Source organism: Coregonus lavaretus (genome assembly GCF_964263955.1).
Source record: "Coregonus lavaretus genome assembly, contig: HAP1_SCAFFOLD_6181, whole genome shotgun sequence".
NCBI classification, from domain to species: domain Eukaryota; kingdom Metazoa; phylum Chordata; class Actinopteri; order Salmoniformes; family Salmonidae; genus Coregonus; species Coregonus lavaretus.
The window spans coordinates 11,965-34,482 of NW_028162813.1; the positions used below are offsets into that span (position 1 = coordinate 11,965).

Genomic DNA, 22,518 nt, shown 5'->3' on the forward strand with positions numbered 1-22,518 from the left:
GACCAGAACCTAAACTATACCCTCTCCCGCCCACATACAAGTGGACCAGAACCTAAACTATACCCTCTCCCGCCCACATCCAAGTGGACCAGAACCTAAACTATACCCTCTCCCGCCCACATCCAAGTGGACCAGAACCTAAACTATACCCTCTCCCGCCCACATACAAGTGGACCAGAACCTAAACTATACCCTCTCCCGCCCACATACAAGTGGACCAGAACCTAAACTATACCCTCTCCCGCCCACATACAAGTGGACCAGAACCTAAACTATACCCTCTCCCGCCCACATACAAGTGGACCAGAACCTAAACTATACCCTCTCCCGCCCACATACAAGTGGACCAGAACCTAAACTATACCCTCTCCCGCCCACATACAAGTGAACAACAACTAGCCATATTGAATATGAGGCAGCATTAAATAGCATTGATATTGAAAACTTGATTTATAGTTTTCTTTTAACCAAATGTAAAGAAGACAAAGATGGCATTAATTTATCAACTGATTAATTGATCAACTTATTCATTTATCAACTTATTCATCAAACTGGATGATCATAAAAAGATAAATAAAAAAGGCCAAATGGTTTGACAAAGAATGTTCATCTGCAAGAAAACGACTAAGACTTTTATCAAACCAAAAACTCTGGTAAAATCAGGCCTCTCCAGGAACACAGCCTCTCTGTTGGTCTGCTAGGTAATCAGGCCTCTCCAGGAACACAGCCTCTCTATTGGTCTGCTAGGTAATCAGGCCTCTCCAGGAACACAGCCTCTCTGTTGGTCTGCTAGGTAATCAGGCCTCTCCAGGAACACAGCCTCTCTATTGGTCTGCTAGGTAATCAGGCCTCTCCAGGAACACAGCCTCTCTATTGGTCTGCTAGGTAATCAGGCCTCTCCAGGAACACAGCCTCTCTGTTCTCTCATATTCCCCCCCCCCCCCAATCCACCCATCCACCCACCCACCCACCCCTCGGTGCCCAGGCACAGGGTAGCGGTAGTGGTGTGTGTGTCTGGTGTCTGGTGTTATGCAGGTATTTACCTGGCACTTGCCAGTGCGGACATCATAAAGGGCTACTGAACCCTGGCGGGCCCCCACGGCAATACGGTGACTCCGGTCGCAGTAGCCCACCATGTAGAACCTGAACAGAATTGAAACACAGAACACAACACAGACAGAGGTCAGGGATCATTCATCACAAGGCGTTGGCCACCGTCACCTGTGGGCCGACCCTTGACCTCCTACAAACCCACAGGGGTCAACCCCTTTCCCCTCATCAACATTTAAACTAAATGACTCTCTCTCTCTCTCTCTCTCTCTCTCTCTCTGAGGTCTTGTTAGTAACACACTAACAGTACATCGATAGCAGGACAGAGGTTAGAGAGAGACCATCTCTAACCGTTCACTGTTCCATTACTAACTCAACATGGCCAGCGTGGAGGAGCGGTCGTGAAATGGCGGCTGAACGCTGTGATATTGACTAGAGAGCTGAAGTCATTTAGCCACGGCTGCCTCCTGCCATGGAGCATTTGTCATTTCCTCCACAAAGGTTTATATTTAGCTGACGGATGAGCGACCACTTCAGTTTGGCATTTTCCTGCTATTAGGAAGATCTGAATTTAAAAGGAGGCCAACTAGCCTCTGTATAGCTGCAGCAAGGTATGCTAGAAGACACACCTGTGGTATTACGGAAGGTACTTAATGTTGTACAATGCATTGCATCGCCTTAGGCTTAAGCTTCAGTGACGTGTCTATGACAGTATGCAGCAGAGGGCAGGGAATGAGGACATGTGACCACTCACTTGCAGATAGCAGGAAAACACTCATTCAGCCCTTTCTTCTTTACCAGAGAGCCTTCGATGCAGTACATGATGATATCCATTACCTAGAGAAGGGGAAGGAGAGAGAGATACCAATAACCAGTTGTCCATACTCCATACAGTCACCTCAAAATAGGCTTTTTCCTCATGGCGCTACCATTCATTCTAAACTAATTAGCTAGATTTCAGGATGTAAGGTAAAAAGTTAAAACTTGTGGGTCGTATTGTAACATGGAGAGGCCAGGTCTTGGACTGCAAGTCTTACCTCGACCAGCAGGTCCACTACGTCAGTCGGCATCTTCTCAATGAGGATATCTATAACCCTGAGGATCTCGGTCTTAGCCCGGCCCAGAGAGGTGGTGTGGACATTCTGCTGAGACTGGGAGTTAGCCTGCATGGCTGTGTGTCTGTGGACCTAAAATACAGGATTAAAACAAACAGAGTTAAGGAGGGTAGGGAGAAGAGGTTGGGGGTAGGTGTCAGGGGGTAGGGGTAGGGGGTAGGTGTAGGAGGGTAGGGAGAAGAGGTTGGGGGTAGGTGTCAGGGGGTAGGGGTAGGGGGTAGGTGTAGGAGGGTAGGGGAAAGAGGTTGGGGGTAGGGAGAAGGGGTTGGGGGTAGGTGTAGGAGGGTAGGGAGAAGAGGTTGGGGGTAGGTGTCAGGGGGTAGGGGTAGGTGTAGGAGGGTAGGGGAAAGAGGTAGGGGGTAGGGAGAAGGGGGTAGGGGGTAGGGGGTAGGGGGTAGGGGTAGGGGGTAGGGGTAGGAGGGTAGGGGGAAGAGGTTGGGGGTAGGGAGAAGGGAGTAGGGGGTAGGGGGAAGCAGGTACGGGGAATGCTGGGTGGATTGTGAAAACAGAAAGGTAATGTACAGAGTAACAGAGGTACAGGGGAGACAACATGGCGACATGAAAAACAGGAGGTCAGGCCTCACCTCTCTGGCGATGGTTGTGATGAAGGCCGGGGGTCTGGCGGTGGCGATCAGAGAGAGAGCATGGCGTGCCGAGCGGGCCGAGTCGGCCGCTGGGTTAAGGGGCAGGCCCATTGTGATGCTAACCAGGCAGGGAGAGAGGGAGGAGGGAGGGAGCCGGAGGGAGAGAGAGAGAGAGCCGGAGAGAGGGAGGGAGAGAGCCGGAGGGAAGGAGAGAGCCGGAGGGAGGGAGAGCCGGAGGGAGGGAGAGCCGGAGGGAGGGAGGGAGGGAGGGAGGGAGAGCCGGAGGGAGGGAGAGATAGAGCCGGAGAGAGAGAAAGAGCCGGAGGGAGGGAGGGAGGGAGAGAGAGAGCCAAGGAGGGAGGGAGGGAGAGAGCCAAGGAGGGAGGGAGAGAGAGAGCCAGAGGGAGGGAGGGAGAGAGAGAGAGGGCCAAGGAGGGAGGGAGGGAGAGAGAGAGCCAGAGGGAGGGAGGGAGGGAGAGAGAGAGCCAAGGAGGGAGGGAGGGAGAGAGAGAGCCAAGGAGGGAGGGAGGGAGAGAGAGAGCCAAGGAGGGAGGGAGAGAGAGAACCAAGGAGGGAGGGAGAGAGAGAGCCAAGGAGGGAGGGAGAGAGAGAGCCAAGGAGGGAGGGAGAGAGAGAGCCAAGGAGGGAGGGAGAGAGAGAGCCAGAGGGAGGGAGAGAGAGAGCCGGAGGGAGGGAGGGAGAGAGAGAGAGAGCCGGAGGGAGGGAGAGAGAGAGCCAGAGGGAGGGAGGGAGGGAGAGAGAGAGCCAGAGGGAGGGAGGGAGGGAGAGAGAGAGCCAAGGAGGGAGGGAGAGAGAGAGCCAAGGAGGGAGGGAGAGAGAGAGCCAAGGAGGGAGGGAGAGAGAGAGCCAGAGGGAGGGAGAGAGAGAGCCGGAGGGAGGGAGGGAGAGAGAGAGCCGGAGGGAGGGAGGGAGAGAGAGAGAGAGAGAGCCGGAGGGAGGGAGGGAGAGAGAGAGAGAGCCGGAGGGAGGGAGAGAGAGAGAGAGAGAGAGAGAGAGAGCCGGAGGGAGGGAGAGAGAGAGAGAGAGAGAGAGAGAGCCGGAGGGAGGGAGAGAGAGAGAGCCGGAGGGAGGGAGAGAGAGAAAAGAAGAAGGGAAGCGTTAGAAACACAGAGTAAAACAGATTAGACACAGCTTATAATGTCAGGCCAAGGTCAATGGGATCACTCACACTGCACTGGCATAATGGACTCCCACAATGCACCGTAATTAGGCCCTGCTCTGGGTGGCTCAGCATCTGTCAGTCAAGCAGCGCCGCACGCAAAGGCCGCCGCCTGCCACACGGGCCCCTGCCACTACCTAGCCTTGGAAATTGGGAATAGTTGTTGCATCTGTCTGAAATGGAGAGCGAGTGGCCCTCTTGTTAACCAATCATCTGAGCGGTGGACCGGGTGAATATGCATTAGGAGGGGGTTAGGGGAGCAGAGGGGAGAACCACTTCAAAGGCTCTGGGCTTATTGTGAACGGAAGGCTACGCTGCTCTGTTCTTTAGACACGCGGCTAAAGCAATCTGGCCTCCAGCACCAGCCCCAACCCTGTCCTCGCCCCCATCACACACATGGCGCCAGCCCCAACCCCTGTCCCCACATCACACACGTCCCCATCCGTCCCTGTCGCCCCCCGCAGGCCAGAACCGGCCCCAGCCAAAGCCCCTCCCCCCAACCCAACCCGTCCCTGTCCCCCCCATCACCACACGGCCCAGTGCACTAGTGTTCTACTCAGCAGGCCGACTGTGGCCTGGACTCATGGTCAAACAGCACAAGGTTAAACAACCCATATACAACACACACACACATACACACACACACACACACACACACACACACACACACACCATACGAGACAGGGCAATAACAGAGACTGTTTGTCTATGATGGTCTTTCACTGGACCAGCAGGGATACTGTCAGTTACATTTTCTCCTCACAATGAATACAGCACAACAAGAACTGCAACACAAAAATATCACTGTAAACACAACAGCTAACATATGGAATTGTTTTAAGATGGTCATACCAATTTTAGGATCCCTGTAGGTATATATATATATATATAAAAAGATATTCAGAACTGGTAAATCATAAGGAATAAGGTTTTTGAGTGTCTGTCCTGTGTTTAGGAGATGTAAGAAAGATCAGGAAATACACTACATGACCAATAGGACACCTGCTCGTCCAACATCTCCTTCCAAAATCGTGGCCACTAATATGGAGTTGGTCCCCCCTTTGCTGCTATAACAGCCTCCACTCTTCTGGGAAGGCTTTCCACTAGATGTTGGAACATTGCTGCGGGGACTTGCTTCCATTCAGCCACAAGAGCATTAGTGAGGTCGGCACTGATGTTGGGCGATTAGGCCCGCAGTCGGCGTTCCAATTCATCCCAAAGGTGTTCGATGGGGTTGAGGTCAGGGCTCTGGCAAGGCAAGCCAAGTTCTTCCACACAGAATAGTCTAGAATGCCATTGTATGCTGTAGTGTTAAGATTTCCCTTCACTTGAACTAAGGTGCCTAGCTCGAAACATGTAAAACTGCCCCAGACCATTATTCCTCCTACACCAAACTTTACAGTTGGCACTATGCATTGGGGCAGGTAACGTTCTCCTGGCATCCGCCAAACCCAGATTCTTCTGTCGGACTGCCAGATGGTGAAGCGTGATTCATCACTCCAGAGAGCGCATTTCCAGTGCTCCAGAGTCCAATGGCGGCGGGCTTTACACCACTCCAGCCGACACTTGGCGTTACACATGGTGATCTTAGGCTTGTGTGCGGCTGCTCGGCCATGGAAACCCATTTCATGAAGCTCCCGATGAACAGTTCTTGCGCTGACGTTGCTTCCAGAGGCAGTTTGGAACTCTGTAGTCATTGTTGCAACCGAGGACAGATGATTTTTACGCGCTACGCGCTTCAGCACTCGCCGGTCCCGTTCTGTGAGCTTGTGTGGCCTACCACTTCACTGCTGAGCCGTTGTTGCTCCTAGACATTTCCACTTCACAATAACATCACTTACAGTTGACCGGGGCAGCTCTAGCAGGGTAGAAGTTTGACAAACTGACTTGTTGGAAAGGTGGCATCCTATGGACAGTGGCACGTTGTAAGTCACTGAGCGCTTCAGTAGAGGCCATTCTACTGCCAATGTTTGTCTATGGAGATTGCATGGCGGTGTGTTCGATTTTATACACCTGTTGTGTGTCTGAAATTGCCGAATCCACTAATCTGAAGTGGTATCCACATACTTGTCCACACACACACACCGCACACTACACACACACACACTACACACACACACACTGCATTATACACACACTACACACACTGTATTATACACACACCGCTCGGCTATGAACAGCCAACTGACATTTACTTTTGAGGCGCTGACCTGTTTTCACCCTCTACAACCACTGTGATTATTATTTGACCCTGCTGGTCATCTATGAACATTTGAACATCTTGAAGAACAATCTGGCCTTAATGGCCATGTACTGTTATAATCTCCACCCGGCACAGCCAGAAGGGGACTGGCCACCCCTCAGAACCTGGTTCCTCTCTAGGTTTCTTTCTAGGTTCCTGCCTTTCTAGGGAGTTTTTCCTAGCCACCGTGCTTCTACATCTGCATTGCTTGCTGTTTGGGGTTTTAGGCTGGGTTTCTGTATAGCACTTTGTGACATTGCTGATGTAAAAAGGGCTTTATAAATACATTTGATTGATTGATTGATTGATTGACTGCACACACTACACACTGCACACATTACACACTGCACACTACACACACTACACACCGCACACACATTACACACTGCTCACTACACACATTACACACTGCTCACTACACACATTACACTGCACACTAAACACACATTACACACTGCTCACTACACACATTACACACTGCTCACTACACACACATTACACACTGCACACATTACACACTACACACACTGCACACATTACACACTGCACACATTACACACTGCACACTACACACACATTACACACTGCTCACTACACACTGCTCACTACACACTGCTCACTAAACACACATTACACACTGCACACATTACACACTGCACACTGCACACTACACACACATTACCCACTGCTCACTACACACATTACACACTGCAGCCTCAACATAATTTAGTAGTTCAATCTTCATCTAAACAAATAAAGTAAAAATATTCGGAACATTTTTGATGTTTTCTCTACAATGAACGCTGCAGACTCAACGCCACCTACTGTAATCCCCACTGGCAATAACGACTTATTTTAAATAATTGAAGTTAAATTAATACCCTTATTTTAAAAAATTAAAACAATCCAAAAATGTGTTCTGAGATTTTGGTTTTTCAATTATCGTTTTCACCGGCTATTAAAATGTGCTGTGTGAAATGTTATAGTTGATATATGTATATAATCTGAAACATAGCCATACTGTTTTATTTTCCTTCAATATATTAATAAACAATCATATACATTTACATTTTAGACATTTATATATTGAACAAATTCCCTCTCAGAGAAAACAGACCGGTAAACGATGTACTCTATATTGTAAAATAAGTTAACATATCTGATGATGTGTGGTCAACATCCCATGTTTTTAAAAAACAAAGGGACATTTATTAATAACAATTCTTTAGATACGTCACTATGAAAATGTATGCACTCGCTAACTGTAAGTCGCTCTGGATAAGAGCGTCCGCTAAATGACTAAAATGTAAAATGTAAATCACATAAGTTTAATTTCTTGGGTCATTTTTTTCATTTTCAAAAACTAGGTCAGAGGCAATTCAAACAATACGGTGTAATGCGTTTTTCATTCTCACTTTCAATCTCCTCTCACACACTAAACCTTCAGAATCACACACACATCAATATGTAAATTGAAAGATTGATTGATTGATATCAGCAATCAATACCGTTGCCCAGCTGTTGTTTAAAGATAGAATATTCTATATGGTCTGCAGGAACATTTCAAAGGTATCTGGTTCACTATTACATTAATGATAAACATAAAGATGTTTTTAATAAAAATGATATCTAACATAATCCTGTATATTAATATTTTTTTACTATAATCTTAGACTTTTAATTCATTCAAAATGATTCGCTTTCCCCCTTAGAGGCTATTCGATATAATAGTGAACCCTTAAATGTATTTTTAAAAATTGCTACAACGAATAATACAAAAACAACAATTTATATATCTCTGTACTCTCTCTTTCTCCCCTTCTCTCACACAAACAGACACACACAGAATAACATTTAAAATAATCTGCTCGACAAAGTTACAAATTGAAAATGTAATGGTATTTCTTTCGGGTTATATACGCCATGCGTTTCATCGTGAATAAGTGCTCAGATCTTTCCTTATTTGAGAGATCAGTAATTGACATTAACTAACAGCCATTCCCTTTTCTTTTAGGGGGTAGATCAGCTTTAATATTGCAGATAGATTGTAACTTCCATCAATGTAATTGTCTGCGGCACTTCCAATCCCCCATATGTTTTTATTTTCTCGCAAATATATATGCGTCTCTCCAACAGCACCCTGGAGAGGCGTGCTGGGCTGGGAATGTATAAGATACATATTTTGTGTCCCTGCCTTTGACAAAGTGGGCGTGTAGTGTGTGTGTAGTGTGTGTGTAGTGTGTGTGTGTGTGTGTGTGTGTGTGTGTGTGTAGTGTGTGTGTAGTGTAGTGTTGCATTTCTCCTCACATATATCTATTTCCATCCAGTGGGGTGTAGATGCTGTGATTTCCAATATGATTTAATTATTGACCTGATCTTCCACACAATATGAATAATTCTACTTTATATATGTTACTCTCTATTTTGTATTTTTTTTTGTCATTTAGCAGACGCTCTTATCCAGAGCGACTTACAGTTAAGTGAGTGCATACATTTTCATACTGCTCCCCCCCGTGGGAATCGAACCCACAACCCTGGCGTTGCAAAAACCATGCTCTACCAACTGAGCTACAGGGGACTCTATAAAATACTAATTATATTCCTGTCTTGATACATGGATCTGCGGCTACTGTTGCTATAGATGAATATTAGACTAATCAAACACAGTAAGGTGTAACACCACAACAAACATGAGATAATACCTACAGTCTAAACACTACCACATTCACCTGTTACAACAAGAACAGAACACACACACAGAGAGAGAGAGAATCACATCGGTTTATACCATTCTTAAAATCTATTTTACACAGGTATTATCTGCCAGAAGGTGTCACACACGTTCAACGTGATGTAATAACAAAAGGTGTTTAAAAGTGGACATGATGTGTTAGTATTGTAGTGGTTAGCTTGAAATAAACACGGATCATTATCAGTATTGACAGGTTAAATATTGATTTTCACTTTATGAAGGCATTGCTAAAAATGGATATACAAAGTTACGTGTGTTTCCTTATTGGTAGTAAAACAACCAACAATAAATAGTAGAGCTATACAGTTTATATATACCTATAGCTCCGCATGTATGTTCAATTACACATTTCCTCCCGAGTGGCGCAGTGGTCTAAGGCACTGCATCGCAGTGCTAGCTGTGCCACTAGAGATCCTGGTTCGAATCCAGGCTCTGTCGTAGCCGGCCGCGACCGGGAGACCCATGGGGCGGCGCATAATTGGCCCAGCGTCGTCCAGGGTAGGGGAGGGAATGGCCGGCAGGGGATGTAGCTCAGTTGGTAGAGCATGGCGTTTGCAACGCCAGGGTTGTGGGTTCGATTCCCACGGGGGGTATGAAAAAAATATCAAATAATGTATGCACTTAACTGTAGGTCGCTCTGGATAAGAGCGTCTGCTAAATGACTCAAATGTAAAATGTAAATGTAAATGATTTCAACTGAGAGGGCTTGAAGCTAAATTGTATATAATGCACGTGTATTAGCTATATATTTATCTAATCATTTGAATTCAGTGCTCATCAAGTAACATTTGCTTTAAAGCAGTATCCAAATCCATCGGATGTAGTGATCACAATATAGTAGCCATATCTAGGAAAACCAAAGTTCCAAAGGCTGGGCCTAATATAGTATATAAGAGGTCATACAATAAGTTTTGTAGTGATTCCTATGTTGTTGATGTAAATCATTTTTTGTTGGTCTGTGGTGTGTAATGAGGAGCAAACGGACGCTGCACTTGACACATTTGTGAAATTGCTTATCCCAGTTACTAATAAGCATGCATCCATTAAGAAAATCACTGTAAAAGCTATTAAATCCCCGTGGATTGATGAGGAATTGAAAAATTGTATGGTTGAGAGGGATGAGGCAAAAGGAATGGCAAATAAGTCTGAATTGAGAAATCATGTGACTAAACTGAATAGAAAAAAAGAAGAAACTACACTATGAAACAAAGATAAATTACAAAGAATGATAGTAAAAACCTTTGGAGCACCTTAAATGAAATTTTGGGCAAAAAGGCAAACTCAGCTCCATCACTCATTGAATCAGATGGCTCATTAATCACAAAACCCACCGATACTGCCAACTACTTCGGCAAGATTAGCAAACTTAGGCATGACATGCCAGCAACAAACGCTGACACTACACATCCAAGTATATCTGACCAAATTATGAAAGACAAGCGTTGTAATTTTGAATTCCGTAAAGTGAGGGTGGAAGAGGTGAAAAAAATTGTTGTCTATCAAACAACTTGACAACTTGGATGGAAGATTAGCCAGCTTGTTTCTGTAGCTTGTTTAGGGTCACAGGTCCAGGAATGGTAAAAAAAATAATCACAATATTCCCTTAAAATTAACCTTACAAATAGCAGTGATGGGCGATTTGGAAAGCCATAGTCAGTCAATAAATAATATAATAATACACGTAGGAAAGGTTTTCATCTTTAGCTCACTATCTGTGGATACTATACGATTAGAAAGGTTCAAAATGTATGTAAAACATCACAGCACAATTGAAAAATACATGGCACATGGAAACCAAACGAGGGTGGTCTATGGTGATAGGTGGTGGTTTGGTAATGTATTATTGTTATGTGACTGCTTTATATAAAAGTGCCATGTATGTAAAATGTGTACGCAAAATGTGTATGTAAAATGTATGTACGCTACCACTCAAAAGTTTGGACACACCTACTCATTCAAGGGTTTTTCTTTATTTTTACATTGAAGAATAATAGTGAAGACATCAAAACTATGAAATAACACATAGGGAAGAGTGTGCAATGCTGTCATCAAGGCAAAGGGTGGCCATTTGAAGAATCTCAAATATAAAATATATTTTGATTTGTTTAACACTTTTTTTTGGTTACTACATGATTCCATATGTGTTATTTCATAGTTTTGATGTCTTCACTATTATTCTACAATGTAGAAAAGTGTACAAATAAAGAAAAACCCTTGAATGAGTAGGTGTGTCCAAACCTTTGACTGGTACTGTATAGCAGCAGAAAAGCTGTAAAAAAAATATATATATATTTGTCTTCCGAAGAGGTGGATGGGTTAATAATCAAACAAATAAATAATAATAAAATAAAATAAACAATGACTAGAACGTGTGTGTGTCCAAACTTTTGTCTTGTACTGTATATAGATCTGACTCCACCCATCCAAGTATATCTGACTAAATTATGAAAGACAAGCATTGTAATTATGAATTCCGTAAAGTGAGTGTGGAGGAGGTGAAAAAAAGTATTGTTGTCTATCAACAATGACAAGCCACCGGGGTCTGACAACTTGGATGGAAAATTACTGAGGATAATAGCAGACGATATTGCCACTCCTATTTGCCATATTTTCAATTTAAGCCTACTAGAAAGTGTGTGCCCTCAGACCTGGAGGGAAGCAAAAGTCATTCCGCTACCTAAGAATAGTAAAGCCCCCCTTTACTGGCTCAAATAGCTGACCAATCAGCCTGTTACCAACCCTTAGTAAACTTCAGGAAGAAATAGTGTTTGACCAGATACAATGCTATTTTACAGTAAACAAATTGACAACAGACTTTCAGCACGCTTATAGGGAAGGACATTCAACAAGCACAGCACTTACACAAATGACTGATGATTGGCAGAGAAAAATTTATGATAAAATGATTGTGGGGGCTGTTTTGTTTGACTTCAGTGCGGCTTTTGACATTATCGATCACAGTCTGCTGCTGGAAAAACTTGTTTATGGCTTTACAACCCCTGATATATTGTGGATAAAGAGTTACCAGTCTAACAGAACCCAGAGGGTGTTCTTTAATGGAAGCCCCTCAAACATAATCCAGGTAGAATAAGGAATTCCCCAGGGCAGCTGTCTAGGCCCCTTACTTTTCTCAATCTTTACTAACGACATACCACTGACTTTGAGTAAAGCCAGCGTGTCTATGTATGCGAATGACTCAACACTATACACGTCAGCTACTACAGCAACTGAAATGACTGCAACACTTAAAGAGCTGCAGTTAGTTTCAGAGTGGGTGGCAAGGAATAAGTTAGTCCTAAATATTTCAAAAACTAAAAGCATTGTATTTGGGACAAATCATTAACTAAACCCTAAACCTCAACTAAATCTTGTAATGAATAATGTGGAAATTTCGCAAATTGAGGTGACTAAACTGCTTGGAGTAACCCTGGATTGTAAACTGTCATGGTCAAAACATATTGATACAACAGTAGCTAAGATGGGGAGAAGTCTGTCCATAATAAAGCGCTGCTCTACCTTCTTAACAGCACTATCAACAAGGCAGGTCCTACAGGCCCTAGTTTTGTCGCACCTGGACTACTGTTCAGTCGTGTGGTCAGGTGCCACAAAGAGGGACTTAGGAAAATTGCAATTCGCTCAGAACAGGGCAGCACGGCTGGCCCTTGGATGTACACAGAGAGCTAACATTAATAATATGCATGTCAATCTCTTCTGGCTCAAAGTGGAGGAGAGATTGACTTCATCACTACTTTGTGAGAGGTATTGACATGTTGAATGCACCGAGCTGTCTGTTTGAACTACTGGCACCCATGCTTACCCCACAAGACATGCCACCAGAGGTCTCTTCACAGTCCCCAAGTCCAGAACAGACTATGGGAGGCGCACAGTACTACATAGAGCCATGACTACATGGAACTCTATTCCACATCAGGTAACTGATGCAAGCAGTAGAATCAGATTTAAAAAACAGTTAAAAATACACCTTATGGAACAGCGGGGACTGTGAAGCAACACAAACATAGGCACAGACACATGCATACACACACACGTACACATGGATTTTGTGTAGATTTTTTGTAGATACGTGGTAGTCGAGTAGGGGCCTGAGGGCACACACAATGTGTTGTGAAATCTGTTGTGAATGTATTGTAATGTTTTTAAAATGGTATAACTGCCTTAATTGTTCTGGACCCCCAGAAAGAGTAGCTGAATGGGGATCCATAATAAATACAAATACAAGTCCCTGCTGTTAAGTTAATATGAGCAGATTGTAAATATTTTATTACTGAACACAAATATCATTGATTTAAACTATTTTTAAAAAAGTATTCAGAGGACACTAAAGATATCTCAATGATGTGATAATGTAGCTATGAGAGAGAGAAAAAATGTGTAACATAGGACATACTAGGTGAAAAATCTGTCGATGTGCCCTTGAGCAAGGCACTTAACCCTAATTGCTCATGTAAGCCGCTCTGGATAAGAGTGTCTGCTAAATGACGTAAATGTAAATGTACTATAAGGAATCTAGTAAAGCGGTTGCATTTCTCCTCACACATGGTGTGTGTGGTGTTGCATTTCTATTGACATATTGTGTGTGTGTGTGTGTAGTGTTGCATTTATGTCAAGTGGGGTGTAGGCCCTGTGATTTCCAATGGGATTTAATGTAATTATTATTTAATAATATAATGAATCTATAAAGCTTTTAGCTGCTGGATTTAAACATTTTTAGTAAAATCCTGGGGTGTGACTGTGTGCATCAGCGGTAGCATGCGCTAGACTGTTAGCCTGTGTAGCAGCGGTAGCATGCGTTAGACAGTTAGCCTGTGTAGCAGCGGTAGCATGCGCTAGACTGTTAGCCTGTGTAGCAGCGGTAGCATGCGCTAGACTGTTAGCCTGTGTAGCAGCGGTAGCATGCGTTAGACTGTTAGCCTGTGTAGCAGCGGTAGCATGCGCTAGACTGTTAGCCTGTGTAGCAGCGGTAGCATGCGTTAGACTGTTAGCCTGTGTAGCAGCGGTAGCATGCGCTAGACTGTTAGCCTGTGTAGCAGCGGTAGCATGCGCTAGACTGTTAGCCTGTGTAGCAGCGGTAGCATGCGCTAGACTGTTAGCCTGTGTAGCAGCGGTAGCATGCGCTAGACTGTTAGCCTGTGTAGCAGCGGTAGCATGCGCTAGACTGTTAGCCTGTGTAGCAGCGGTAGCATGCGTTAGACTGTTAGCCTGTGCAGCAGCGGTAGCATGCGCTAGAATGTTAGCCTGTGCAGCAGCGGTAGCATGCGTTAGACTGTTAGCCTGTGCAGCAGCGGTAGCATGCGCTAGACTGTTAGCCTGTGCAGCAGCGGTAGCATGCGTTAGACTGTTAGCCTGTGCAGCAGCGGTAGCATGCGTTAGACTGTTAGCCTGTGCAGCAGCGGTAGCATGCGTTAGACTGTTAGCCTGTGCAGCAGCGGTAGCATGCGTTAGACTGTTAGCCTGTGTAGCAGCGGTAGCATGCGCTAGACTGTTAGCCTGTGTAGCAGCGGTAGCATGCGCTAGACTGTTAGCCGGTGTAGCAGCGGTAGCATGCGTTAGACTGTTAGCCTGTGTCGCAGTGGTAGCATGCGTTAGACTGTTAGCCTGTGTAGCAGCGGTAGCATGCGCTAGACTGTTAGCCTGTGTAGCAGCGGTAGCATGCGTTAGACTGTTAGCCTGTGTAGCAGCGGTAGCATGCGTTAGACGGTTAGCCTGTGTAGCAGCGGTAGCATGCGTTAGACTGTTAGCCTGTGTAGCAGCGGTATCATGCGCTAGACTGTTAGCCTGTGTAGCAGCGGTAGCATGCGTTAGACTGTTAGCCTGTGTAGCAGTGGTAGCATGCGCTAGACTGTTAGCCTGTGTAGCAGTGGTAGCATGCGTTAGACTGTTAGCCTGTGTAGCAGCGGTAGCATGCGCTAGACTGTTAGCCTGTGCAACAGTGGTAGCAGGTGTTAGACTGTGACAGAGCGCCTCACCCAAACCTCATCTCACACACCATTGTTCTAGCCAGCCATAGTGTTTCAGCTCAACATCATGGTCTAATGATTAAAGCATGCATGGCTGGGGGAGGAAAAAGTGAGATCGAAAGAGCGACAGAGAGAGAGAGAGATAGAGACAGAGTGAGAGAGAGAGAGAGAGTGTGTGAGAGAGAGAGAGAGGTAGAGAGACAGAAAGAGAGAGTGAGAGAGAGCGAGAGACAGTGAGAGAGAGACTGAGAGAGGTGTTCAGACCATAGGCTTAGCCACAGTGCCACCTATACTTGTGTTTTAGAATAGGACATTAATGTGCAAGCCCTGACATACCCTACCCTACCCTACCCTGCCCTGACAAGCCCTGCCCTGACCAGCCCTGCCCTGCCCTACCCAGCCCTGACCAGATCAGCCCTGCCCTGACAAGCCCTGCAGCCCTGCCCTACCCAGCCCTGACCAGATCAGCCCTGCCCTGACCAGCCCTGCCCTACCCAGCCCTGACCAGATCAGCCCTGCCCTATCCAGCCCTGACCAGATCAGCCCTGCCCTGACAAGCCCTGCCCTGACCAGCCCTGCCCTACCCAGCCCTGACCAGATCAGCCCTGCCAAGCCCTGCCCTAACCAGCCCTGCACTACCCAGCCCTGACCAGATCAGCCCTGCCCTGACAAGCCCTGCCCTGACCAGCCCTACCCAGCCCTGACCAGATCAGCCCTGCCAAGCCCTGCCCTGACCAGCCCAGCCCTGCCCTACCCAGCCCTGCCCTGACAAGCCCTGCCCTACCCTGCCCAGCCCAGCCCAGCCCAGCCCTGCCCAGCCCAGCCCTGACCAGATCAGCCCTGCCCTACCCAGCCCTGCCCAGCCCAGCCCTGACCAGATCAGCCCTGCCCTACCCAGCCCTGCCCAGCCCAGCCCTGCCCTGCCCTACCCAGCCCAGCCCTGCCCAGCCCAGCCCTGCCCTGCCCTACCCAGCCCAGCCCAGCCCAGCCCAGCCCTGCCCTGCCCAGCCCAGCCCAGCCCAGCCCTGCCCAGCCCTGCCCTGACCAGATCAGCCCTGCCCAGCCCTACCCTGCCCAGCTTAGCCCAGTCCTGACTGATGGGTGAGGATGTATTCTAACCAGATAATTAGACTAGAGAGGTAGCGGGAGACAGCAGGACAGAGCATCATAGAGGCTGGCTTCATGACCACAGGAAAATAACATACAATACACACACTGTAAGGTGTACCTACATGGCTGCTCAAATAATCATTAAACACCCTTAGGTTGATATATATTTTTACGTTTTTACAATCCAGATGTAATCTTGCATTGAATTTGAACAACTCAATCATCATTTTGAGATACAGAGCAAAAGTATCCAATGTGCAAATAAAATCTATGTAAAAAACGTTAGATGTTATTTAGCATGGTTTGTGAATTGCAGCAATGTAGGAAAGGAAAGGGGGACACCTAGTCATTCAATTGAAATGTGTCTTCTGCATTGAACCCCCTGAATCAGAGAGGTGTGGCGGGCTCCCTTAACCGACGTCGTCAGCGCCCGGGATCAGTTGTTGTTGGAGGTTAATTGCCTTGCTCAAGGGCAGAACTGCAGAGTTTTACACCTTGCCGGCTCGGGGATTCGAACCAGCGACCTTTCGGTTACTGGCCCAACGCTAACTGCTAGGCTAGGCTACCTGTCGTAGTAACAGTAGTAGTAGTATGATATAGAGTCAGGACATACACACTACACACACACACACACACACACACACACACACACACACACATACACACATCCCCGTGTATGTATCAGTGTGATTTACTGGTGGTAAATAAACAACAGACTCAATGTCTCCGTCAGACAGACTCAATGTCTCCGTCAGCATTAGGCCGATCCTCCTGCCAATACCTGATCAATGACTTCGTAATGTATGGGCCAAGACAGCAGCCCGTATCCCGTACAGTACAGAGGGAGAAAAGCGTTACGGTAAGAGCCCAGCCAGCCCATCTTCTATACAGAGGAGGGAGGGAGGCGTAACGGTGAGAGCCCAGCCAGCCCATCTTCTATACAGAGGAGGGAGGGAGGCGTAACGGTAAGAGCCCAGGTAGCCCATCTTCTACACAGAGGTGGGAGGGAGGCGTAACGGTAAGAGCACAGCCAGCCCATCTTCTATACAGAGGAGGGAGGGAGACGTAACGGTAAGAGCCCAGGCAGCCCATCTTCTACACAGAGGTGGGAGGGAGGCGTAACGGTAAGAGCACAGCCAGCCCATCTTCTATACAGAGGAGGGAGGGAGGCGTAACGGTAAGAGCCCAGGCAGCCCATCTTCTACACAGAGGTGGGAGGGAGGCGTAACGGTAAGAGCACAGCCAGCCCATCTTCTATACAGAGGAGAGAGGGAGGCGTAACGGTAAGAGCCCAGGCAGCCCATCTTCTACACAGAGGTGGGAGGGAGGCGTAACGGTAAGAGCACAGCCAGCCCATCTTCTACACAGAGGAGGGAGGGAGGCGTAACGGTAAGAGCCCAGGCAGCCCATCTTCTACACAGAGGAGGGAGGGAGGCGTAACGGTAAGAGCCCAGCCAGCCCATCTTCTATACAGAGGAGGGAGGGAGGGAGGCGTAACGGTAAGAGCCCAGGTAGCCCATCTTCTACACAGAGGTGGGAGGGAGGCGTAACGGTAAGAGCACAGCCAGCCCATCTTCTATACAGAGGAGGGAGGGAGGCGTAACGGTAAGAGCCCAGGCAGCCCATCTTCTACACAGAGGTGGGAGGGAGGCGTAACGGTAAGAGCACAGCCAGCCCATCTTCTATACAGAGGAGGGAGGGAGGCGTAGCGGTAAGAGCCCAGGCAGCCCATCTTCTACACAGAGGTGGGAGGGAGGCGTAACGGTAAGAGCACAGCCAGCCCATCTTCTATACAGAGGAGGGAGGGAGGCGTAACGGTAAGAGCCCAGGCAGCCCATCTTCTACACAGAGGAGGGAGGGAGGCGTAACGGTAAGAGCACAGCCAGCCCATCTTCTACACAGAGGTGGGAGGGAGGCGTAACGGTAAGAGCACAGCCAGCCCATCTTCTATACAGAGGAGGGAGGGAGGCGTAACGGTAAGAGCCCAGGCAGCCCATCTTCTACACAGAGGTGGGAGGGAGGCGTAACGGTAAGAGCACAGCCAGCCCATCTTCTACACAGAGGAGGGAGGGAGGCGTAACGGTAAGAGCCCAGGCAGCCCATCTTCTACACAGAGGAGGGAGGGAGGCGTAACGGTAAGAGCCCAGCCAGCCCGTCTTCTACGCAGAGGTGGGAGGGAGGCGTAACGGTAAGAGCATAGCCAGCCCGTCTTCTACACAGAGGAGGGAGGGAGGCGTAACGGTAAGAGTCCAGCCAGCCCGTCTTCTACACAGAGGAAGGGATGGTCAAGACAGCAGCCTGTCTCCTGTACAGTACAGAGCAGGGCAGTAGGAGAGTGGAAGTAGACAACCAGCAAACCAACTGTGGCAACCTGGAAACGTTTATAGGAGACATGAGGAATGCAACCTTTCAACTAAGAACACGGTACTGTAAGGAGCTAAATACTCCACTTGCTATCAAACAGATGATAACACATACAGCATCACATTATACTGTATCAAGCAAGGAAATGCTTTTTATTCCACCACTTCTACACAGAGGCAGAACGGCTGAGAGAAGAAGGGAGATGGAGGTATTGTTAGGGACCCAAGGAGCGGTGTCGTGCTGCTGAGACAAAGACAACTCTCTCTGTAAAGCAGCACAAAGGTGTCTGTCTGTCTGTCTGTCTGTCAGTGTGTCTGTCTAGACTGGTTTCTCAACCCCCTCCTCAACGTGGCTCCTCAACCTGGCTCCTCAACCTGGCTCCTCAACCTGACCCCACAGTGGTTCCCCTATGGACTCTATAGCAAATATGAAATCAGCTTTTCTCTCCTTTTCTCTAAATGCCCATCTCCTTTCTCCCCAGGGGTGCGCCAGTGTGTGACAGGAATGCAAAAGAAGACCTTGAGCAACGCTTGAACAACAGGCATCTTTATCAGGCAGATAGAGACAAGAGAGAGAGAGAGACAAGACAGAGAGAGACACACAGAGAGAGAGAGAGAGAGAGAGAGAGAGAGAGACAGAGAGACAGAGAGAGACAGAGAGAGAGAGAGAGAGAGAGAGAGAGAGAGAGAGAGACAGAGAGACAGAGAGAGACAGAGAGAGAGAGAGAGAGAGAGAGACACAGACAGAGACACACACACAGAGAGAGAGAGTGAGAGAGAGAGAGAGAGAGAGGAGTCTTCCTTCAGACTCTTTCAAAAGGGGAGACAGTAAACCAACAGGAGAGACGAGCACTGATAGACACACAGACGCGACTAACACCTGTGCAGATGCATGATTAACACACACACGCAAAAGATAAAGATCCCAAAGCCCTTTCACAGGGCTAATAAGTTAATTTGGTGTCCTAAAAATGCAGACTTGGTCTCCAATCTGTGTCTGGGGTCACAGAGAGCATCATCGTCATCCACTCAATGACTCATAGACAGGAGGAAGGCCAGGACCATGTCCATACCAGGGGTGTGTGTCTGCCTCTCTCTTGTCTGGGGCACATGCCATGCTGGGGTCGCCTCGCCTGGCGCTCTCTCTCTGTGCATCCATGGGGTCGCCTCGCCTGGCGCGCTCTCTCTGTGCATCCATGGGGTCGCCTCGCCTGCCGCTCTCTCTCTGTGCATCCATGGGGTCGCCTCGCCTGGCGCTCTCTGTGCATCCATGGGGTCGCCTCGCCTGGCGCTCTCTCTCTGTGCATCCATGGGGTCGCCTAGCCTGGCGCTCTCTTTCTGTGCATCCATGGGGTCGCCTCGCCTGGCGCTCTCTCTCTGTGCATCCATGGGGTCGCCTCGCCTGGCGCTCTCTCTCTGTGCATCCATGGGGTCGCCTCGCCTGGCGCTCTCTCTCTGTGCATCCATGGGGTCGCCTAGCCTGGCGCTCTCTTTCTGTGCATCCATGGGGTCGCCTCGCCTGGCGCTCTCTCTCTGTGCAGCCATGGGGTCGCCTCGCCTGGCGCTCTCTCTCTGTGCATCCATGGGGTCGCCTCGCCTGCCGCACTCTCTCTGTGCATCCATGGGGTCGCCTAGCCTTGCGCTCTCTCTCTGTGCATCCATGGGGTCGCCTCGCCTGGCGCTCTCTCTCTGTGCATCCATGGGGTCGCCTCGCCTGGCGCTCTCTCTCTGTGCATCCATGGGGTCGCTTCTCCTGGCGCTCTCTCTCTGTGCATCCATGGGGTCGCTTCTCCTGGCGCTCTCTCTCTGTGCATCCATGGGGTCGCCTCGCCTGGCGCTCTCTCTGTGCATCAGCCTCTCTCCTCTCCTCTCTCTACGTTAGCTAATAAACCCTGAAAAATGACTGCCATTTTGAGCTAACCATATTAGCACACGCAACACGAAAAAGGCAGACATATTTATACTCATAATACATTTGTTAAGATAGGGTTTCATCTTAATTGCCTAATCTGATGTAGGTAGTATTTTTCATTGGTTGTCTCGCTGCCGGGGGTAACCTTGTTTGCGGGGCTGCGAGGGGTAGGTTAGGTTAGGCAGACAGATAGGGCTCTACTCTACACAGAAAGGTCTCCTCTCCGCCTCGCCTGTCATCCAGCAACGCAGACATCATTACATCATATTAATGCACCCCAATCGCATTACTGCTGTGGTTTCATCATTCAGTGTGTCAGATTCTGTGCAGGCAGGCAGCCCATCCTGCTGTGTGGTGTGGTGTCTGTCTGGAGGACATCTTGGAAGGGAGAGAGATGGGAGAAAAACAGGGACCAGGGTGGAGCAGGGTGTGTGTGAGTGTGAGTGTGTGTGTGTGTGAGTGTGAGTGTGAGTGTGTGTGTGAGTGTGAGTGTGATTGTGAGTGTGTGTGTGTGTGTGTGTGTGTGTGTGTGTGTGTGTGTGTGTGTGTGTGTGTGTGAGTGTGAGTGTGAGTGTGAGTGTGAGTGTGTGTGAGTGTGAGTGTGTGTGTGTGTGTGTGTGTGAGTGTGAGTGTGAGTGTGAGTGTGAGTGTGAGTGTGAGTGTGAGTGTGAGTGTGAGTGTGAGTGTGAGTGTGAGTGTGAGTGTGAGTGTGAGTGTGCGAGTGCGAGTGCGAGTGCGAGTGCGTGTGCGAGTGCGTGTGCGTGTGCGAGTGCGAGTGCGAGTGCGTGTGCGTGTGCGTGTGCGTGTGCGAGTGCGAGTGCGAGTGCGAGTGCGAGTGCGAGTGCGTGTGCGTGTGCGTGTGCGAGTGCGAGTGCGAGTGCGAGTGCGAGTGCGTGTGCGTGTGCGTGTGAGTGTGAGTGTGAGTGTGTGTGTGCGTATAGACTGTACTCTCCACTCACTTGGCCAGCTGTTTCTCTGCGTCGGCACACAGCTCCAGCAACCCCATGAGAACAGCGGACACATCCATATAGGGCTCCCACACGGTGAAGCCTCGACCAATCAGGTCTATGGCTGTACGGCGGATGGTGCTGTGGGGGGGCAGCTTGGGGCTGGGGGGTTGCAGGAGGAGGAAGGTCAGGGCCTTACCTGGAGGAGTAAAAACAACAGTAAACAACAACAATAACAAAAACAACTAATAACTATCTTTACTTTTCATTGGTATAACATTGGAATAACACATCAGCAAATACAACAAACAACAACAACATATCTGTACATTACATTGGTTAACTCGTATACTCTTTTTTGGTGTGTTTTCTCTGTTGTTGTCGTCAAGGTCAGCAGCTGTCAGAATCAGTCAACAGAAACCTTGGAGGTTTCCAGATAGAGTATGTTGGTGGAGTTTAATCGCAGGGCTTGACAGGTGAATTGGTGGTGTGTGTGTGAGTTTGATCAGCAAGTGGTTTCTCTGGTGGTGTGTGTGTGGTGTGTTCAGTACAGCATATTGATCAAAGTGTCTCCTACGGTCCAAAAGCCTTCTTTCCCCTCTGAGATGGTATAAAAAGGCCAGCGTACGCCAGGTCTTTGTGACCACCATATTGTGAGGGGAGTCAGCCATTTTATAATAGTAGAACTAGTGTTGTGAGGGGAGTCAGCCATATTAGAATAGTAGAACTAGTGTTGTGAGGGGAGTCAGCCATATTAGAATAGTAGAACTAGTGTTGTGAGGGGAGTCAGCCATATTATAATAGTAGAACTAGTGTTGTGAGGGGAGTCAGCCATATTAGAATAGTAGAACTAGTGTTGTGAGGGGAGTCAGCCATATTAGAATAGTAGAACTAGTGTTGTGAGGGGAGTCAGCCATATTATAATAGTAGAACTAGTGTTGTGAGGGGAGTCAGCCATATTAGAATAGTAGAACTAGTGTTGTGAGGGGAGTCAGCCATATTAGAATAGTAGAACTAGTGTTGTGAGGGGAGTCAGCCATATTATAATAGTAGAGGGGAGTCAGCCATGTTAGAATAGTAGAACTAGTGTTGTGAGGGGAGTCAGCCATATTAGAATAGTAGAACTAGTGTTGTGAGGGGAGTCAGCCATATTAGAATAGTAGAACTAGTGTTGTGAGGGGAGTCAGCCATATTAGAATAGTAGAACTAGTGTTGTGAGGGGAGTCAGCCATATTAGAATAGTAGAACTAGTGTTGTGAGGGGAGTCAGCCATATTAGAATAGTA

General features: G+C 48.0%; 1 protein-coding gene across 1 annotated transcript; it reads right to left on the bottom strand.

Moving 5' to 3' along the window:
* Window positions 1-1,043: 1,043 nt before the first annotated feature.
* On the bottom strand, window positions 1,044-21,432 carry LOC311118821 (WD repeat-containing protein 7-like; the record flags this gene model as incomplete). Its single annotated transcript, XM_084193601.1, has 5 exons — window positions 1,044-1,143; window positions 1,805-1,887; window positions 2,088-2,237; window positions 2,750-2,867; window positions 21,246-21,432. Coding segments are annotated over 5 exons (638 nt in total), but the record flags the coding sequence as incomplete, so codon positions are not given.
* Between the last annotated feature and the right edge of the window lie 1,086 nt (window positions 21,433-22,518).